This window comes from Bactrocera oleae, chromosome 3, assembly GCF_042242935.1.
Source record: "Bactrocera oleae isolate idBacOlea1 chromosome 3, idBacOlea1, whole genome shotgun sequence".
NCBI lineage: Eukaryota > Metazoa > Arthropoda > Insecta > Diptera > Tephritidae > Bactrocera > Bactrocera oleae.
In genome coordinates this window covers 63923618-63944727 of record NC_091537.1, presented here as the reverse complement: position 1 = coordinate 63944727, position 21110 = coordinate 63923618, and the positions used below count along the sequence as shown (strand labels likewise).

Below are 21110 nucleotides of genomic sequence, written 5' to 3'. Positions count from 1 at the left end.
AATTAAATACAGATCTTTCTACAATAACATGGCCTAATTATAATGGTGACATTGAATTGAGTGTCTCTCATTTTAATAACATTATTATGAAATTATTTGAAAAGTATGTTCCAATAGTAATTGTTGATAAAAGCAAAAGTATAAGTCCGTGGTTTTCGAAAGAGTTATATAAATTGAAAAACAGAAAAACTCGAGCCTTTAAACATTTTAAAAAAACCGGTTCACTTGTCGACTATTCTAAATATTCTCTATTGCGTCGACAATATTTTGACCTAAACAAAAAATGCTATAATAATTACTTAAATAAAGTAAAAAGTATATTGTAAGTAATCCAAAATCGTTTTATGATTTCGTCAACTCCAAACGCAGGATTTCCAAATTTCCGTCCGCGATGAAATACAAATCTATCATTTCAAGTGACAATGATATTACATCCAATATGTTTGCAGAAGTTTTCAAGTCAAACTACTGTAATAATTCTTCCAAAACTTTTTCTTATCAGCACGTGCTCTCTCATCTTTTAGTTACGGCCCAGACATGATACCCTCATGCTTCCTAAAAAATTGTGCCAAATATATTTACTTGCCTTTGACAAGGATATTTAATTCCTCTCTTAAACACGGTATATTTCCTTCAATATGGAACAAGTCATTTATAATTCCTATGCATAAAAGTGGATTTAGATCCAACATTGAAAACTATAGAGGTATCGCAAAACTATCAGTTATACCTAAACTTTTTGAAGCTATCATCACTGACCATATAACCTTTTCGATTTCTCCGCTAATTTCCTCATCTCAGCATGGATTTCAATAAAGTAAATCTCTCGATTATCATACATAAACTTGACCTGCTGGGCTTTCAGCCAATATTCCTTCAATGGGTATCTTCCTATCTTTGTAATAGAACACTACGAGTGATATTTGAGGATACACCTTCAGATACAATTAATGTTTCTTCAGGTGTTCCGCAAGGTAGTCATCTTGGCCCGATTCTGTTGTTGTTGTTTATTAACGATATCTCTTCAGTAATAGAACTCTCAAAAATTTTATTATACGCTGACGACGTAAAGCTTTTTAAATCATATACTTCAACTGAGGAAAGGTGTCTGTTGCAACAGACTTAAACAATTTGGTTGCATGGTGTAATAGAAATGATTTGCCATTGAATCTCAATAAATGTAAGATGATGTGCTTTTCCCGTAGATCTGTGCACCACTCTTCTTATGTAATAAAACACCATATTCTAGAGCAAGTTTTTAACTTGGAGTTAATATGGACCCTAAGCTTAATTTTAGTCTTCATATTGATACCATGGTCTTGAAAGCAAAAGCTGTCCTCAGTTTTGTTAAACGTTGGTCTAAAGAATATAGAGATCCGTATATTACTAAAACACTTTATACAACTTTGGTTAGACCTATATTAGAATATGGCTCTGTTGTATGGAACCCTAGCTACCAAATCCATTCTGACAAGTTAGAGTCTGTTCAAAAACACTTTTTACTTTTCGCCTTAGCGCATTTCCGATGGGATTCTAGGGTAAGTCTACCTCCATACACTAGTCGTTTAAAACTTATTAATCTACCTACACTTTCTAGTCATAGGGAAATGCTTGGCATAATATTCTAAGTGAAAATTTTGAATGGAACAGTTTGCAGTTCTTTTCTCCTGTCTGAAATTAAATTTAATATCCCGGTTCGCCTTTCGAGGCAGTTTAGACCTTTACTGCTAAAATCCTGTATATCAAATTTTGAACTAAACGAGCCATTCCGCCGTATATGTCATGATTTTAATTCTCATTCCAGCATATTTGACTTATCTGACTCACTTTTCAAAATTAAAAAGACTTTATGGTTTTCGCTTAATAAATGAAAATGTAACAATTTATTATATTGTAACTTTAAATCTTGGCTGTTGAAATTTTTGTTTCTGTAGCTGTGCAGTTTTAGATCTCAACACTTAAAAAACTCTCTTGCCTTTTCTGACTCGGCTAATTCCGCACGTATGCGGATTGCGCCCCTCGCGTCGGTTGGGCGGGAGGAGGGTAATCGTTGGGTTATTATTATTATTATTATTATTAATATTCTTCTCATATTTCTATGTTATAGTACGAAAATGGGGGAAATCGGATTACAACCACGCTTATTTTCCATATAACATCATTTTAAATTCCATATGATTTTTTCACTTTCCAGTATGCAAATCAAGCAACAATGATTATATCGGCGAATAACACGTTTGAAGTATGCCACCTTGTGACCAAAAATGATCTAAATTGAACCAAAACTGTTCAAGTCCCTAGGTACTGAATATGTGGACCCCAGTGTCTATAGTTGACTTTTTACCGAAAATATCGGTCAACATAGAACAAGGCGGTAAGATCCACAAAGAAATCTAAAACGAGTATACAATTTGACTTTGCGAGAGTATAGAATGTTTGGTTACATCCGAACTTAGCCCTTCCTTACTTGTTAGTATTACATTTGAATTAAATTAAATTGCCTCTGTCTTAATATTCATTATTCGACAAAATTATGAATTGATCACAATCATATTTAGTATCAAACATAAGTTTTATGTCATATAATCACATACATATTCCCATATATCTCTATGCCATTTATAATTTTTGTTACCGAATGACGTAATGCTAATTAATATATTCTCGCTTAATATTTTTTTTTGATTAATATATCTTTATTTATTGAATCTACTTGTTTAAAACGTAAGAATATGTAATGAATATTAAATCTATTTAAAACTAGTCAAGCTCAAGATTTGATAATACGTTTTAGAAGACTGGTAGCTCTGTTCTTTGGGGGTTGGATTACAGAATTGTAGCAAGGCATTGAATTGGCTAATGAATTTGGATGATCCCGGAGTTTAAGTTCATAATTCATTTAATATTTCTTTCTGCTGTTCTCTACTTCATTCTTTACGGCAGGAATACATTGATCGATGTGAACCCGTTATCGTTCTAAGGATTTTTGACTGGAACCTCTGTATAATGTCAATGTTAGTTGCCCAGGTCGTACCCCGCTGCTAAATATACTATGTTACACCTATATCGACTTTATGACTGTGTTTAATAATAGAACTTTGTTGTCAATACTAAGTTTAGAATTTTTATTTAAAGGTCAGTTTAAATTTGCTGCTCTTATTTTACTTGATTTTTTTTACTCTGAGACTTCTGTTCAAGTGTATACCCAGATAAGTTATATAAGTTTTTTGGTGAAACTAAGATATTATTTAGTTAAACGGCTGGCACCTTTCTGGTCTAATACACTGCATATTTCTGGCCTAATATACTGCCCTGAGCTATACCAGTCCTTTTCGGTCGTTCATATGAAATGAAATTACCTACTTTAACAGTAAATTTACAATTTTTAAATAAATAATTAAATAAATGGTTTATTGGTATTTAAAAAGGCGTCTGTGTTAAGTTTTAACTCCGGTTTATCTATAATGACGATAAGTGACTTCTTTCATGAATTTGGCTAATATCCGAGGAGAGTGCCCCCACAGCAATATTTGGTAGCTCGATTATCATTTTTGGAGTAATTTTATAGTGTCGTAATAGCTTGAATTCATCTCTTCTATGATCTTCAAATTTTTTTGAAAATTTGAAGCCTTAATAGAGCTACTTGTTAGCTTAATCTAATTGAGATATAAACTCAATCAAAGGTACTTAGTTTAAATTATATAAATACAAAAAAAAAGTAACTATAGGCGCGAATAACTTTATATTAGGGGTTCATTCATATTCAGCAAGTGGTTACGAAACCACTTAATTAAGGCTCCTATTACGGTTTTCAACTCAACAGCATTCTGGTTGAAGTTTTGAAATTCGGTATTATGGTTTTCAACTCAACCCCGCTAAAAAAATTTCAGTTGAAGTGTTGTTAAACTTCAACTTATTTGGTATTACGGTTTTCAACTCTGCGCCAGTGGGGTTGGCATCGAAAAATTGCAACTGCTAACAAGCAATTCTAGTTAAACATTAATGAATTGATTTAGAAAAAATATTAATAGAAAATGGGTAAAAAGAACTACCATATTATATTATAAAAAATTATTCAAATTATTTTAATCAGATATTATATACAAATCCATAGAAAGGTGAAAAAAAGCGTTTTGCTCCTCTTCAGTCATTGATATTTTATCCACAGCGCACAAATATGGTATTCATAACAGTTTTGTAACAACCATAGATATAGAAGGTTGCTTCAGCCTAATGTTAAAATCATTCAAAATGCGTTCTTGATAATTACCGGCAGGAAGGAAATTGAGAGTTTGTGGTAACGTTCCTTCATCTCATTTAGTAAATAAATATAGTTAAAAACCAGTAAGGAAGAGCTAAGTTATGGTGTAACCGAAAATTTCATACTTTTGCAACTTGCCAGGATCAATGCCAAGGAAATACCTTCAGGTGCATACGATTTGTTAGAACAAAGAAAATCATTATATGTAGTATATAATAGTTTGGGTAATATGTGAACAAATTTCACATATTTTCGGCACTAAACTATATTTATACTTACAACTTTAACAACATTATACTTCCAGAAAATTGTGCTAAGGTATCTTAATAATTTACTGAAATATGCGATATAAAGTCAGCCGGTAGTTTGAAAATCATTTTATTAGGTATATGGGGGCTAATCGAATTATTGACCCGATACAACACATTTTTGACACGCAGGCATATTATTATCAGAAAAGGATTTTCTTCGAATTTCTATAGCATATCTCACAGATTGACCGATATTTTCGATAAAATGCTTGCTGTAGGACCTGGTGTCCACATATTCAATATATGGGGGGTTGAATAGTTTTAGTCCGGTTTAGACAATATTTGGTAATAAGGTCGCCCAACTCAAACGTACTATTTATGCAAAGTTTTATGCCGATAAATTCATTGGAGCTTGATTTGCATACTGGAAAGTGAAAGAATCAGATGGAATTTGAAATTGTGGTATATGGGAAGTAGGCGGGGCTGTAGTCCGATTTCACCCGTTTTCGCACTATAACATAGAAACATAAGAAGAATGTTATGTACAGAATTTTTTTGAAATCGGTTACGCAGATCCCAAGATATGGGTTTTCCGTAATAGTGGGCGGGGCCACGCGCACTGTCTAATTTTGAACGCGGTACATATAAATTCCTCTCATACCATCCCAGAGATAAAATTCTTCTCTGCAATCTCTGGCGTGTTTAGTGCTTGATTTATCGCGCTTTTAGTAGTTTTTAACATTACCGTTATATGGGGATTGGGTTGCCACCCGATTTCACCCATTTCGATAGAGGTGCTAAAAACATTTGTCCTTAGTGAATTTTGTTATTATAGCGGTTTAGGAGATATGCACATTAAACTAATTAGGGGCGGGACCACGCCCACTTTTTAAAAAGAATTTAAACTGCAGATGCCCTTTCCTAATGTGATCCTGTATACCAAATAAAAGTCTTGTATCTTATTGTGGAGCTTAGTTATTGCAATTTTTTTTTGAATAATCGCGTTTTGTGGGCGTGGCAGTGGTCCGATTAAACCCATCGGCAATACCAACCGTCTTACGGTACCACATGTGTATCAATATTCATAAAAATATCTCAAGTTTTTACTCGAGTTACAGCTTGCTCAGACGGACGGGCAGGCACTCACCCGGATTTCAACTTGTCTCTTCATCCTGATCATTTATATATATTATATATAACCCAATATCTAACTCGATTAGTTTTAGGTGATACAAACAACCGTTAGGTGAACCAAGCTATAATACTCTGTAGCAACATGTTGCAAGGTTTATTTTCGTTACGGAATTTCTTGATTCTTCGCCGCGCTCAAAGCCCCACGATAAAAGCTATGCAATAGCTTAATAATAATGTTACTAATATTCCATATTTTTATTTAGCATTAAAAAATTTTATCTTAAATATTATTCTTTTTGAATCATCCTGCTGTCTCTTCAATTGATTTGTTCCGCTTGAGATATGCGAAAATACGCCTAAAAGTATGCAAACATTTCGCGCATACTTTGAGATCGCCTTAGGTTCATTTCCGTTAGGGAATTTCTTGATTCAGTCCCCGCGCTCAAAGCCCCACTTCGGCCATTGGTTGCCGACAGTGGCGGATCTAAGGTGGAATAAATAATAGTTCGGTAATAATAAAATATTCACGAAAAATTTAAATAGGAAATAGATCGATTCACAGAGTCCGCTACTATCATAAAATCAGAGTGCGGATAATAATTCTAATTCAAATTCAGAAAAATATATAGAATCAATAGATTTTATTAAATTCATCATGAAATAGGTAAATTTGTACATATATACTTATGTGCTTTGATACCAAATACATGCATAATATCTCTAAATTATATGCAAAGTCGTTTGCACATTGTAAATAAACCAATCTTAACATTGAAATTAGCATTATGGCTTAAACACAATACGGGCGACGACGAATATTCGTCGTACTCTGCGACGCCGTCGTACGGATTTTCGCCGAGTGTTGCCACCGTATAAAACACAATACGGACGATTTTCGTCGCAGCTAGTGTATATTCCGCGCTCAAAAATATCACACTAAATGACGAAACCAAACATAAACAATCTTAATATTGCCAACGCAGACATTTTCTTAAATTTTTTTGAAAATCCTTAAGGTTTTTACTAAAAATAATCTTTCTTTGATATGGTGATGCCGGTTTTGCCGCCGCGGTCGGCGATAAAATTAGAAATAGCTCTATCGCAAAAATCATCATGGTAGACGAAATTCGCCGCCGTCGCGTTCATCTTCAAATACAATCGTGTGTTCTTGTCACCGACGGCGTCGCCGAGTACCACGAACATTCGTCGTCGCCCGTATTGTGTTTAAGCTATTATGTTTCTAATTTCACACTAAAAATGCTCTATTCTGCTATTTTCGAGTCCGCAGGTGTAAAACTCTGGTGAAATCCGCTTATAATTTTTTTGTGGTGAAATTCTTTAATGTTGGCGAGTAACCCTCCGTCTAGCGAACATTTTGACAATTGGCACACCATGAACCTTCTCTATGATATACTTTCTCTGATAAAACTTCGCAAAAAGATATGCCACTAGGGGTCTTCAAGCCACCATATACCGAAGAAGTGGATCCAAGTGTCCATGGTTGACTTTTTACCTAAATATCGTTCAATGTATGAGATATATAATTGGAATTTGGAGATTTTTTTAAAATATATTTATTATTTCGCATAAGTGGTGTTCTCAATTTCTTTAAGGATGTGTTTGAGTATATTTGTTATTCAAATGACAGTATGGAGTTGATGCTTTAAGCTGCATAGTTTTAGGCACCTTTTTTTATGCAGTGCCTATCAAACAGTGTGTCTGATTTAGTGTCACAGAAATAAGTTACAAACATACAGGTGAAGGTAATAAGCGTTATAAAAAACAAAATGATTCCTCACTTAAACGAATATAACGTATGAATTTGCAATAAATAGTCTATAAAAGCCATTTAATTATCGATAAAACATTGGCTTACTTGGTGTTAGGAAGTGAGAATGGATTTAAATGATCACGAGGGCTTTTTCCTATACGCAGCACATCAGTTGAATTGCTTGAACTTCAATTCAACCGAGTGGAGATGAAAACCGTAATAGGGATATAAATTCGTTATAATATCGCACATATTGACCTAAATAAACTTTCAACCGTCTCATGGCTCTCTATGAGAAGTATTGACATGATAATAACCATTTTCGGCGTAAGCCCAGACCTTTATCACGGAAAGACATTGAAGTTAACCGGAAATTCGAAATTTTTTATGTTAGGTATTTGGGGATTAGGCGAACTATTGACCCCATTTTTGCCACAAGAACACATTAATATACGGATATCAAAATAATCTAATGAGCCAAATTTGGTTGAAATTGCTGGAGTAGTTCATGAGTTATAGGATTTCATCTAAAGGTTGGCAGTATCACGCCCACTGTCAAATTTTAATACCGACCCTTATGAAGCCGTTGCGAACCATCTTGGCTGCGAAATTTAATGTAGTGACAGTGTATGAGGTGGAGCTATAAAGATTTGTTCCCAGCAGTTTCATCGATTTAGCATTAGTCGTTAGCGATATACATACATATGTACTTTAAAACTTTATAAGGAGCAGGGCCACGCTCACTTAAAAAAAAAATTAAACCATATATTCTCATATATGGTTTTATGCCCTGTACCAAATTACACTTTTAAATCTTCTTTGGTGAGTTAGTTACATGACTTTATGAGATTTTATTTAACGGTATTTTGTAGTCGTGGTAATGGCCCCATTCTAATACCAATCTCCCTTGGGTGCTAAGGAAAACACAATTTCTTTAAAATATCTCAGTTTTACATGTTACAAACAAGAGGTAGGTGAACAAAATTATTATATTATGTGCAAACAGAGCCTTTCATCCTTGCAAATTGTGTGAAATAAAATGCTTCGTTCCGTCCGAACTTAGCCCTTTCTCACTTGTTAAGTTATTATTTTATTCATTTATACAAAAGGAGTTTCAAATTCAATTTACTGTGAATTTGATCTTAATAACAATTCATATGCTGAAACTAATAGCACCTAAACTAATAGGAACTTAAATGAATGTTACGTAACTACATAGATGAAAGATAAAGGCCTATGAAATGACACGGAAGAAAAACAGGGTTGAATTCCACTTGCCGCAAAGCGGGGGAAAATATGGTTTCCACCATCCGTTTACGACGTTTCAATTCCAAACACATGTTCCTGTGACAAAGTGTTGGTGGTGGTGGATGGTGTTGTTTGTGTGTAGCAGTGGCGTATGCATCGTAGGTGGTGAGTTTGTTGAATTTTTTCAATTCTCGATGCATTGCATTATGGTTCAACAAAATCAAGTTTCACGAAGTAATGTTTGTAGTAACGCGGCAGTGTTTCAGTGCAGTTGTGTTATCTGTGCATCCTTAATATAAAGTGTGCTGTCGTTTACCTAACGGATAGTATTAGAATGCCGAGAAAAACCAAAGTAAAATAATAACGCCATATAAAAGCCTTTTATTCTTAAACTTCAATTTCTTCATTTTCAACTTTGTGTCTCTTATCGATATGAAAAACTAGCAGTGAAAGTTGGCTACATTAAAAATATCAATTAAAATCAATTTTCAAATATAAATCTTAATGCGTATAGTTCTCAAAACCTATACATACTAACGAATGAGTGCTTTCATGTATAAAATTTAACTATAATATTGAGTGCGAACAACTTTTTAATTGTTGGCAGAACATTCGAAATAAATAAATAGTACATATCGTTTGCTTCAAAATTTATATAAAACAGTTTATTTAAATAAGTTTTCACAATGACTGATGAAAGTTTACACACAATACCGCTGGAGCACAACATTGACTATCACATTTTGTCACTGTTCGAACGTTTGGAAGCGATGCGAAAAGACTCGCATGGTAATGCGATCAACAACCGGCCCTCAAGCACACTGCAACCGAAACGCGATATGCAGGGAGAAATAAGGACTTTGGAATTCTGGAGGTACGTTTTATTAAAAAAATAAGCAAATTATATTGCCGATTTTATGCTTAGTACAATAAATACTTATATTTCGATGATTTTAATAGCATGTACTACTTGATCGTTGATATATTGAGTGTATTTCTATGTTATATATTTTATGAATAAAATTCCTAACTATTTAACTTGCTTTCAAAAAATATTCTTAATTTACATGTTAGTTAATTTAATGTTAATTTTTTTTGTTAGTAACTTGTTATATATATATTATAATTTAGTATAATTTCTGAATAAATTTAATATTATGTATAAAATAATCTCATTAATATACATACGTTGTATGTATGTAAACTATTCCATAAAATATAACAGGTTTTTAATATATAAAAACTTATATCTTAACAATATTTTATAATTTTAAATTTTATATGTACTAACACTTCACTAATTCGTTTCTACACATTTTGTTCTGTATTAAATAGTGCAAAACTAACTTTAATTGAATATTTAACATTGGTTCAAATCCATTTATTCATACAATAACAAAATGGTTGCATGCAAACAAAAAATAAGTGTTGCCATATTTTTTGCAAACGAATAAAAATAAAAAAAAGAAGTATTATACCGTCAATACCAAAATCATAATCGTTGATGAGTAACGCAAACTCTTTCGGAATTTCCTTTCGGTGTTGGATCGACCAGGGCTATTTTTTTAAGCGCGGCCACCAATGCCACAACTAATTTTACGCGAAAGAACTAAAAGTTTCACGCGAAAAATTAATAATGTGTTTTTTATTTCCTGTCATTAGGGTATTATCTGTTTTGTTTATTCCTTTTGGTTCCTTTGTAAAATATGCAGATAAGGTAACACTGATTATTTGTTAGAATGCAACCTTTTTGTTTATGTGTGAATAAAAAGAATTTAACAAAAGTTAAATATTGAACAAAAGTTATTTTGTCACCATTTACTATAAAATAAATGTGTACAATCGAATTAGAGAAGTGTTAGTGGATATAAAAGTGAAAAATACAATATAAGTGTTAAATTCATTACAAATCAAAGAAACACGTACTTTACATTTTTGAACTTTAAATACAAATATCTCAAAAACCATAAGTCAGCGGCAACTAAATGTTGCTATTTAATCTGGAGAACCCTCTCTAACCGAACATACCAATTTTATCCGCATTCGGGGGATGCTATTCTAAAATTCATCTCGAAGATGTTTAAAAAGTCAGTACAAATATAAATATCAATAACTTTCCAAAGAGTCTCGCTCCACACATAATACGTCTCATATGCGCATATACATATACATATATACATATGTATTGTATGTACAATGATATGAATGTACGTGCATAAGCGTATTTGCCTTGACTGACCGACTTGTTACTAAGGCTTCACTTACAGTTGAATGTCACTATCATTTGCAGCTGTTGCACCCAATTTTCCAGCAAAAAATAGCATTCAGCAGGAGCGAAACGATGGCGAACTTATTTTTGGTTCCTTTGTCGTAGTTGTTGGTGTAATCGTTTTTTCGCACTAAAGACTTGAACCCGTTAAGTCTCCTTGTGGGGCGAGCATTTCGATACTGACAACAACAACAAAAAATGAGTGTTACTTCAACACTGCTTGAAACAGCTGCATATTTTTTTTACTTATATGTACATACATATGTACAAGCATGTGTGCATTTAAGTGTACACACTCACTTACAAATACATATTTATTTGGCACATAAAGACGACACTCTAAATATATATGTCAATATATTTCTATGTATAAATGTTTTAATTTAGTTTTTATCGATACGAAATCATTCAAATTTATTATACTATACCTAATTTGTGGTCTTTGTCTACAACATTTAAGCAATTATATCTGATAAACTTGAATTTATATTGATACATAAACGTTTATGTTTATATGCAGATATCAATAATTTCAGTTTTTTTAATGAATATGCAAATTTGTTTTAAATTTTTTTTAACTTGAGATTATTGTTCTTTTCCCCTAACAGATCGATCATCAGTGAATGTTTGGCGTCATTTTTCTACGTGTTTATCGTTTGTGGGGCCGCAGCCGGTGCGGGTGTTGGTGCCAGCGTTTCATCGGTGCTGCTAGCAACAGCTTTGGCTTCTGGATTAGCAATGGCTGCGTTAACTCAGTGCTTTATTCACATATCGGGTATGTGGTAGTGCAAATATATATATGGACATATTACATGCACATTAAACTCTATTAAAGAGGTCAGATAACTTGTCTCGATGTCGTTTTGCATCTTTACCTGATTGTAAGCGAACTAGATTGGATGTGGTTGGGAACAGTGGCGTTTTCCGAAAATTCTATTTCCACAAATAGATAAAATACTCCTTAGACTATTTTCAGACTTTTCTATGGTACATATTTGATTCTATGATCCCCACACAATTGCATATTCTACTCTGAAACTGAACTGCAAGTTCATTATACTCTTGGGACGTGATATAGTAGAATAAAATAGTTGTGTTCCATAAACTATTTAAGCGATTTTAAAAAAATTTGGCCAAAACAATGAATCGGGAAATAACCACGCTAAACCCCCTTGTAACGGCATTCTTTAAAACTAGAAGTGTATTAAATTCAATTTACAAATGCCAGAAATAAAAAAATTACTATGTAGGATGATTTATATACATTCCCGGTTAAAACTTTTAAATTAAAAAACAAAACTAAACCATGAAACTGTAAGAGTAAATATCATCTGCCTCTGAACCTAAAACTTCCTTAGTTTATTTATTTATTTCTTTAATATCTATAATTTTTTACATATTCACTTACGATTAACTCGAATTGTCGCATAAAAATAGTTTTTACGTTTTTTTTTATTATATTTTGTCCTACCTCTGATTAACAGGTGCCCATATAAATCCTGCCGTTACGTTGGCAGCATGCATCATACGCGCCATATCACCAATTCGTGCTGCCATGTACATAACGGCACAATGTGGTGGCGGCATTGCAGGAGCAGCATTGCTTTATGGGTAAGTAGAGCATGTTTTCAAATATAAATTACACCAAAGTAAAGTGGCCTAAAAGTTAAAGTTCTCTAACAGCAAAAGTGCAATAACACACATATCATGAAATATTCACATAAGTACACACATAAAGGTGCCCTTATTGTACTGTCGATAAAAAGTTTCATAAATAAAATCACGAAAATACATCAATGCAAAACTTTGGGTGTACAAAATTTTGCTGTACACTGTATCAGGTGAAAGACTGTGGCATTGTATTGTTTTTGTTTGCATAGTTGTTATTAAAAAGTTTATACAATATCTTGTTTGCAACACAATATAATTTTATAAAACCTATATAAACTAATGTGCACGATTAGAATTAGATAAAAAATTAAAAATGGGGGAATTTATATCAGTTTGACTTCAAACTCTTAAATTTAATATTAGATTTTTATAAATTTACAATTTCTTTATAGAACAATTTGTGCTCGTCAGGATAAGTACATTAAACAATTCACAACATAAATTGATATTGGGAAAGGATAACCACAATTTTGTGGTCTGTGAACGATTATGTTCATTTCTCACTTTCGAACTGCAAATTTCGCAACTTTCGAAACCTTTGTATTTTAACTTGTATAAGTGTATAAATATGCACATATGTATATATCGCCATATAATATATCGTCACCTAAAATGCAAAATAACGTAACATCACTTTTCAAGTAGTTATCTGTGGATTGAAAAACGATATAAAATATAGAAAAGCAACCTATATTCAAAGGAAATTAAAATTTTGGTTATAACTTTATTACATTTATTTAATAGCAGAAGCACATGTATCTACGTACATATAGGTATAGTATGTATTTAGATGCAGTGAAGGGTAATCAATAAAAAACTCAATTTCCAATTTTTTGATGATTTTTTGTTTTGGTTTTACGTTACGATATTTATGTACCTATGTATATAAGTAAATATATTTCAACCATTGCTAGCGGGATTATATTAGAGTTGCTTTATTGTGAAAAAATTGTTATAAATTTAATGTTCAAAGTATTGCCCATCGGAAGCTATGATGTTTGCCCATCTTTCTGGCAGTTTGTGGATCCCATCCCAAAAGAACTTCTCCGGCTTGGAGGTCAAGAAAGAATCAATCCAATTTCTGATACCCTGTTCTGAAGAGAAGCGTACTCCGGTGAGGGCATTCTGCATTGATCTGAACAAGTGGTAATCGGAAGGTGCTATGTCTGGGCTATAAGGCGGGTGAGGTAGAACTTCCCACCCACAGTTTTCCAAATAGTTTTTAACTGGCCTTGCTACATGTGGTCGAGCGTTGTCATGATGAAAAATTATTGATTCGTGTCTGGTCGCATATTCTGGTCGTTTTTCCGCGATGGCCTTTTTCAAACGAATCAATTGTTTTCGGTAGAGGTCCCCATTGATCGTCTGACCCGATTTCAATAGCTCATAATAGAGCACACCCTTGTGGTCCCACCAAATACATAGCATAACCTTAGCAGCATGGATATTCGGCTTTGCCGTGGATGTTGATGGTTGGCCGGGCTTCACATACGATTTCTTGCGCTTTGGGTTATCATAATGAATCCATTTTTCATCGCCAGTGACAATCCGATGCAAAAACGACTTCTTTTCCCAATTTCCAAGCTTCTGGATGAATCCTAATGATTTTAATCGTCTGGAAACGCTTGCTTGATCAACTCCTAATACTTTTGCAAGTTCTTCTTGCGTCTGGCATGCATCTGCGTGGAGCAATACCTCCAATTCTTCGTCTTGAAGTTTGTTTGGCTGTCCGGGTCGTTCTCCGTCGTCTAAGTCGAAATTGCCACTTTTAAACCGTGCAAACCACTTTTGGCACGTTCGTTCGGCTAAAGCATGGTCACCATAAACGTCCAGTAAAATACGATGGCTTTCGGCAGCACTTTTCTTCATGTTAAAATAATGAAGAAGAACTCCCCGCAAAAACACTTTATCTGGTACAAATTTCGAATGAATGAAACAAATTGTTGTTCACGCTCAAACAATTTATATCTACTGAAAACGACGCGAAATGGCAGTACCTTTGAAATGAATATAGCCACAGATGAATACGACGCGAAATAATACTAGTAGAGAGAAAACCGCACGAATTAATGCATACACCAATATGGAAATATATACATATGGAAATAATTAACGAAAATATGGAAAACGAATCATCTTTTATATAAAAAATCGAGCGGAATGCACCAAAAAAAATGCTAATAAACCAACTTAAGGAAGCCAGAATGACCATTGCGGTGCAAGATGTTTGGAAGTTGTGTTTGGTATGCATAATGGTTGTGACATCCCTACAAGAAACTGCTGATAGGTTCACCGATACATTCACAATTTTTATGTCAGTCGAAACGGACAGTTTACTGAACCTACAAGAACAGTGGCAATCATCTGACTGGTAATATGACAGTCACAGCTGAAAAAAATTTGTCAGCGCGCAGAACAAAGTTTCTATCATTTTTTATCATTAGAATATTTATATACGTATGTGTATATACATATTCACATAAAATACACACCACTGCACAAACAATTTGAAAAAATGTATTTTGTTTAGAAGGTATATCAAAATTTGATCATGAATATGTGATATTAGTTGTGGTGGATCTATTGACGGATGCTAAGAGATGGAATGAATACTTTAATAGAACTTTGGGTGTGTAATTGTGTATCACGCCATTAACAGCGCTTCGAATGTTTTAAAGAGAAATGGTAGATAAATTTACTTCATTAAAGATCCATTATTACACGGTAATAATTTTGCTGCTTTTTGAAAAGATTTGGCTAAAATTTTGATTATTTTTGTTTACATTAATTTTTATGAAAATAGCATATTGTGTAAAAATTTTCAGTTTCATTGAACGTTTTCAGACTTACGACAAATATATGCTGTTGTGATAGTACTTGTAAAATTTTGTAGGTTCACCCTTTCATTTACTTTATAGAGAAACTAGAGGACCCCGTTCACGCGTTTCTTTAATTTTTAACAATAATATACATATATAATTTTGAATTATAAACATTTTCAAAATCAATTTAATTAAGCTCTATTTGTATGGTACATTCTGACAGTATCATTGGAAAACGTAGCAAGAGGACCATTTCTCCATTAAAGTTTTAAGTCAAAATGGTTACTACAATAATATTGCTTGTAATCTTTTTAATTATCAAAGGTGTACCGTTGCATAATTGAGGTGAATTGAAATAACTTTGAATAATTTTCAACCGAAGATTATGTGATGTCATTCCGAGTATATCTAGCTAATTTACGTTTTCATTTACATTAACAACATTAGTGAATGATTTAAAATAGACGATTCTAAGCTATCTCCTCACCAATTTAAAGCGAAATCGGTTAAACCGTTCATGAGTTATAAATATTGTAGCTAACACGACTCCCTTTTAAATACATATATAATGTTACGAATTGTTTATATAGGAGTATAGAAAAGAGTTGTTGGGCTCTTTCAGAATTTTTTTTAAATATTTCCCTGTCAATCAGCTCAATCAATCAATTCAGCTGTTATTGAAATTTGTGCTTAGCAACACATTCAGTGATTCATTTTCATATAAAATTAATTAATGATCAGTTTATTATTAATTATTAATTAATGAGACCATTAATTAAAATAATAACTATCCTATCATTTAAGTTTGACCAAATTACATATTGTATATATGCCAATTTTCATGAGTATCAATTCACTCGTTTTTGAGTTCATTCGAAACATACACACGGAACGGAATTTTTATATATTAAGATAAATAGATTGTACCCATAAATAGCCTGTACAACTGCTGCGTTTATAATAGTCGTAAGGAAACTAGAAAGGTTGGCAAACAGGATACACATATGTAGAAGTGTTAGAGGTCACAGGTATGTAGCATATTTCCTCCCTGAAATCTGAAATTATTTTTTGTGTTCTATGTGTTCACGTTACCTACCTGTTTAATAGTTGTCTGATATTTACTTTGCACGGAACGTATCCTTTTAAATGTGTATGTGCTATGTATGCACACTATTGACATCCTGTTTGCCTATTTGAAATTCCTACACATTTTTCTATTACACAAACGCATCTGTATGGAATACATGTATGTGTATCCAAAAGAAAACATCTGTGAATCAGGATTTTCACCCTCGATCGGTTGATGCGATTAAATTGGAAGGCGAAAGAAAAGTATAAAAGACAATGGTGATAGTTTTCTAAAGAACCTATATATGTATTCACATATGCACGTACATATGTACATACAGAGTGATGATTGAACCGATAGGTACAGTATTTCCTACATTGTCATAGCTGAGGATCGTTGAGCACTACTAATTTCAAGGATAAATCTTTGGAAGACACATCAGCCACATACTTCCAAATATACAAATATATGTCAAGATTTAAAAGTATATGTGCGTACATGTGGCATTTGAATTTGCGTAGGTGTGCGTAGGTGATCGATGTGCGGTACTCTTGTGAGGATAAAAGCGATTTTTAATAAAATTCAGCAGGGTAAACGAACACGTGTTTGGAATTTCGTAAAATCATCGAAATTTTCAATGCTTTGGACATTTTCTGGTAAAAATATATTTTCGCTCTAAATGTACATATATGGCTATTTACACTTTAAGGTATTGCTGTTTAATGGAGAGATAGATATTGTGGAGCTACGCATGTATTGATGCGATGGTATCGATTGTGTAGTCTGTTCAACATCTGTTCCATTTTGAATTGAGCATTGAAAAACATATACACACACAGACCCAAATAGCGCAGGGATTTTCGTTTTTTTATTTTATGTTATGGTTTTTTGTTGTTATACACAGTTATTAAGCACACTTCGGTTTGCGTCTTTCCTTTTTAAGAGACACGTTCTATAAAAGAACTCACTTTCGGCGTTCATCTTTAGCAGCTGCGAATGGGGGTCTTTGTCTTTTATGCCTTTGCATCTGCGCGTTAACTCTTTAAAACGGCGGATTAATGATTCGTAAACATGTGGTAAACCCAAGTGAACGCGAAAAGGAATTACTCAAATGTTTTCCCTACCTCTGAAAAAAGTGCTCCTTACTTTTATATTTGGTTTTTGAACACTGTTTAATAACTCGTACTTATCATATAATATTGAAAATCATCAATCTCAGCTAGCAAGCATGTACAGCGCACTTTTTACCACGTGAAATATTTGAAATCTACATAATTTAAGCAAAATGGATTTTAAGATATATTTAGTTGAGGAATCTTCAGTTTAAGATGATAAATAAGCCCAGTCGCTCACTCACCATTTTTATATTCTAAACAGGGTATATTAAGTTTGCCATAAAGTTTGTAACACCCAGAAGAAACTGTGTATACATGAACTAGTCCCTTAGTTTTTGAGATATCGATCTGAAACTTTGAACACGTATTTTTCTTCCCAAGAAGCTTCTCATTTGTCGGAACCGACGATATCACTTATGGAGCATATGGAGCTATATATGCGCAAATGATCAGAGTGACGAGACGAGTTGAAATCCGGGTGACATCCTATCCGTCCGGTCCTGTACGTGCAAGCGAGAACTTGAATAAAAATTGAGATATCTTGATGAAACTTAGTTTATACATTCTTTGGAACCCAAAAAGGGTAGGTATTGCAAATGGGCATAATCGGGTCATTGCCACGCCCACAAAACGCAACAAAACGAAAACCAGTAAAGTGTCATAACTAAGCACTAAATTAAGATACAAAACTGTAGTTTAGTACAGGGATCGAAGTAAGGAGAGGCAGTTGTGGGCTAAAAGTTATTTTAAAGTGGCCGTCTAAATGGTTAAATGTACACATCTTTCAAACCACTGAAGCTAAATCAACCAAACCTGCTGAGAAAAAGTGTTTTTATTTTTTCTTTATACACCATGAAAATGAGTAAAGTCAGATAATAACTACTTGTACACCCACCCATAAACCGGTTATGTTGAAAATTACTAAAAGTGCGACAACTTATTAAATAAATGAGCCACAAGCAATTAATTTCACAACCAGGATGGCAAAGAAAGACTTTATGGTAATCGGTGTAAAAGTTTAGCCATGGGCGTGGCACTGCCGACTTTTAGGGGAAATCCTATACCTCAGGAACTACTTGACCAATTCCAATAAAATTTGGTGTGTGAGGTTATCCAATTATGACTATGGAAATGGACGAAACTGGTTGACAATCACTCCTACTTCCTATACATATAATAAACTTTGAAATTCCATCTGATTACTTAAAACTTTGCACAAATAGTGTCCTCAAGGTATTTAATCTTAGCCCCAAAAACTGTTGAAATCGGTCAATAACTTTTCAAGAATCCAGATACCTTGGATGCAATACTTACTCTTTTTAATTAAAATATGCGAAAATACCGTATAAAATGTTCGGTATCATCCGAACTTAACCTTCCTTACTTGTTCTTGTTTAATTATTATTTATCAAATAAAGTGTTTTATGTATACACATACATACTATATGTACTTATACATATTTATAAATGAATGTACTTTTCATCGTAAGAGTTCATTGAATTAAGCACACCGATTTTGACACGAATAACATTTCAAACCCGGATGCAGGGGAAGATGCACTAACACTAATACGCGGTAACAGCATTCTCAATTTTATGAACATACATGTACAGGCTGATTATTTTCCGCTGTACAAGTATACTTCCACTTCAAGTTGAAACATAAATGCCTTAAAAAATTTACCAAAACATCAACTTCATGCAATATACTTATTATTGACATATTACATTGACATACATTGTGATGCCGCTGTTGTGATTACTTAACCACCCATACATACACTCTTATACATATGTGCATATATTGTATGCACTTTGGAATTAATACATCAGACGCTAAAAGTTCAATATTATAAGTAAAGTTGTTTCGAAAATTTTAAATGTCCTTCATGTAAAATGTGAGCCTGCGAAATTAATACGATTGAAACAAAAAAAGTAAGGAAGAGCTAAGTACGGGTGTGACCGAACAGTTTATACTCTCGCAACTCGCAAAATTGTATATTAAAGGAAGTATTGATCCGTTCCAACCCGTTTTTGACACAAAAACATGCTATTATCGAGAGTTTCATTTGTTTATTTTATTATATGACTTTCAATTATATATCTTACACATTGACAGATAATTTCGGTAAAAAGTCAACTATAGGCATTGCGGTCCACATATTTAGTACCTAGGGGCTTGACTTGTGGCATACTTTAAACGCATTATTCACGCAAACTTTTACCTCGATGCAATCATTGTTTCTTGATTTGCATAGTGGAAAGTGAAAGAAAGAAATAAGATGGAATTTAAAATGGTGTTATATGGGAAATAGGCGTGGTTGTGATCCAATTTCGCCCATTTTCGCACTATTACATAGAAATATGAAAAGGGTGTTATGCACCGAATTTGGTTGAAATCGGTTAAGCAAATCCCAAGATATGTGCTTTCACCAAAAAGTGGTCGGATTTTGAACGCGTTTCCTATAAAGTCATTTCATACGTTTAGTACTTGAATTATTGCGCTTTTAGTAGTTTTTAACAGTACCGTTATATGAGGAGTGGACGGAGTTGTTACCCGATTTCACCCATTTTCACACTGTCGATAGAGTTACTAAAAATATTTGTTTACGTGAATTTCGTTATTATAGCTTTAGCGGTTTAGGAGATATGTACATTAAACCTATTAGGGGGCGAGACCAAGCCCACTTAAAAAAAATGTAAACTGCAGATGCTCCTCCCTAATGTGATCCTGTATATCAAATAACAGTATTGTATCTTATTGTGGAGCTGTTTTTGATTAATGGCGTTTTGTGGGCGTGGCAGTGGTCCGATTACGCCCATCTGCAATACCAACCGTCTCACGGTACCCAGAAACATGTCTACCAAGTTTCATAAAGATATCTCAATTTTTACTCAAGTTACAGCTTGCACGGACGGACAGACGGACGGAAAGTCACCCGGATTTCAACTCATCTCTTCATCCTGATCATTTATATATATATAACCCTATATCTAACTCGATTAGTTTTAGGTGATACAAACAACCGTTAGGTGAACAAAACTATTATAGTCTGCAGCAACAGGTTGCGAGAATATAAAAACATCTTCAAATTAGATACATGTGATATCAACTCAACCGAAGAGGTTAAATTTAATATATAATAAGTTGATGTGGAAAACGTCGACCAGAGGATCGGAATTCATAATATTAGGGATATGAGGTTTAGACCAAGACCAATTCCATTCTAATTCAGTGCTGAACCACATAATTGTTAAGGAAACTTGTCCAGTTAATTTCATTAAAATATTACATTTTGCTCAACCCGAACGGTTTAAATACAGGTGGAAACACAGAAATCATTTTATGGGGTATATTGGGGATAGAGAAAGGGATACTCAGATATACTCAAGAGTATATTTTGAAGCAGGTTTATATACAAATAATACTCACAGACCAGCATAAAACTTGGGAGTTAGAAGTAGTATTGAACCGGTTTTATCTATTTTTGCCAATACC

General features: G+C 33.4%; 1 protein-coding gene across 2 annotated transcripts in view; it reads left to right on the top strand.

Moving 5' to 3' along the window:
* The first annotated feature begins 8899 nt into the window (after positions 1 to 8899).
* Positions 8900 to 21110, top strand: part of bib (big brain) — a 44554-nt gene continuing 32343 nt past the window's right edge. The window contains exons 1-3 of one of the 2 annotated variants that reach the window (XM_014238164.3): positions 8900 to 9539; positions 11543 to 11709; positions 12419 to 12545. In XM_014238164.3, the coding sequence (XP_014093639.1) occupies positions 9352 to 9539; positions 11543 to 11709; positions 12419 to 12545 (482 nt within the window). In that variant the 5' untranslated portion in view covers positions 8900 to 9351. Of the gene's footprint in view, positions 9540 to 10443; positions 10523 to 11542; positions 11710 to 12418; positions 12546 to 21110 lie in introns of those variants that run through there. The other variant, XM_036373168.2, reaches the window with a different exon arrangement.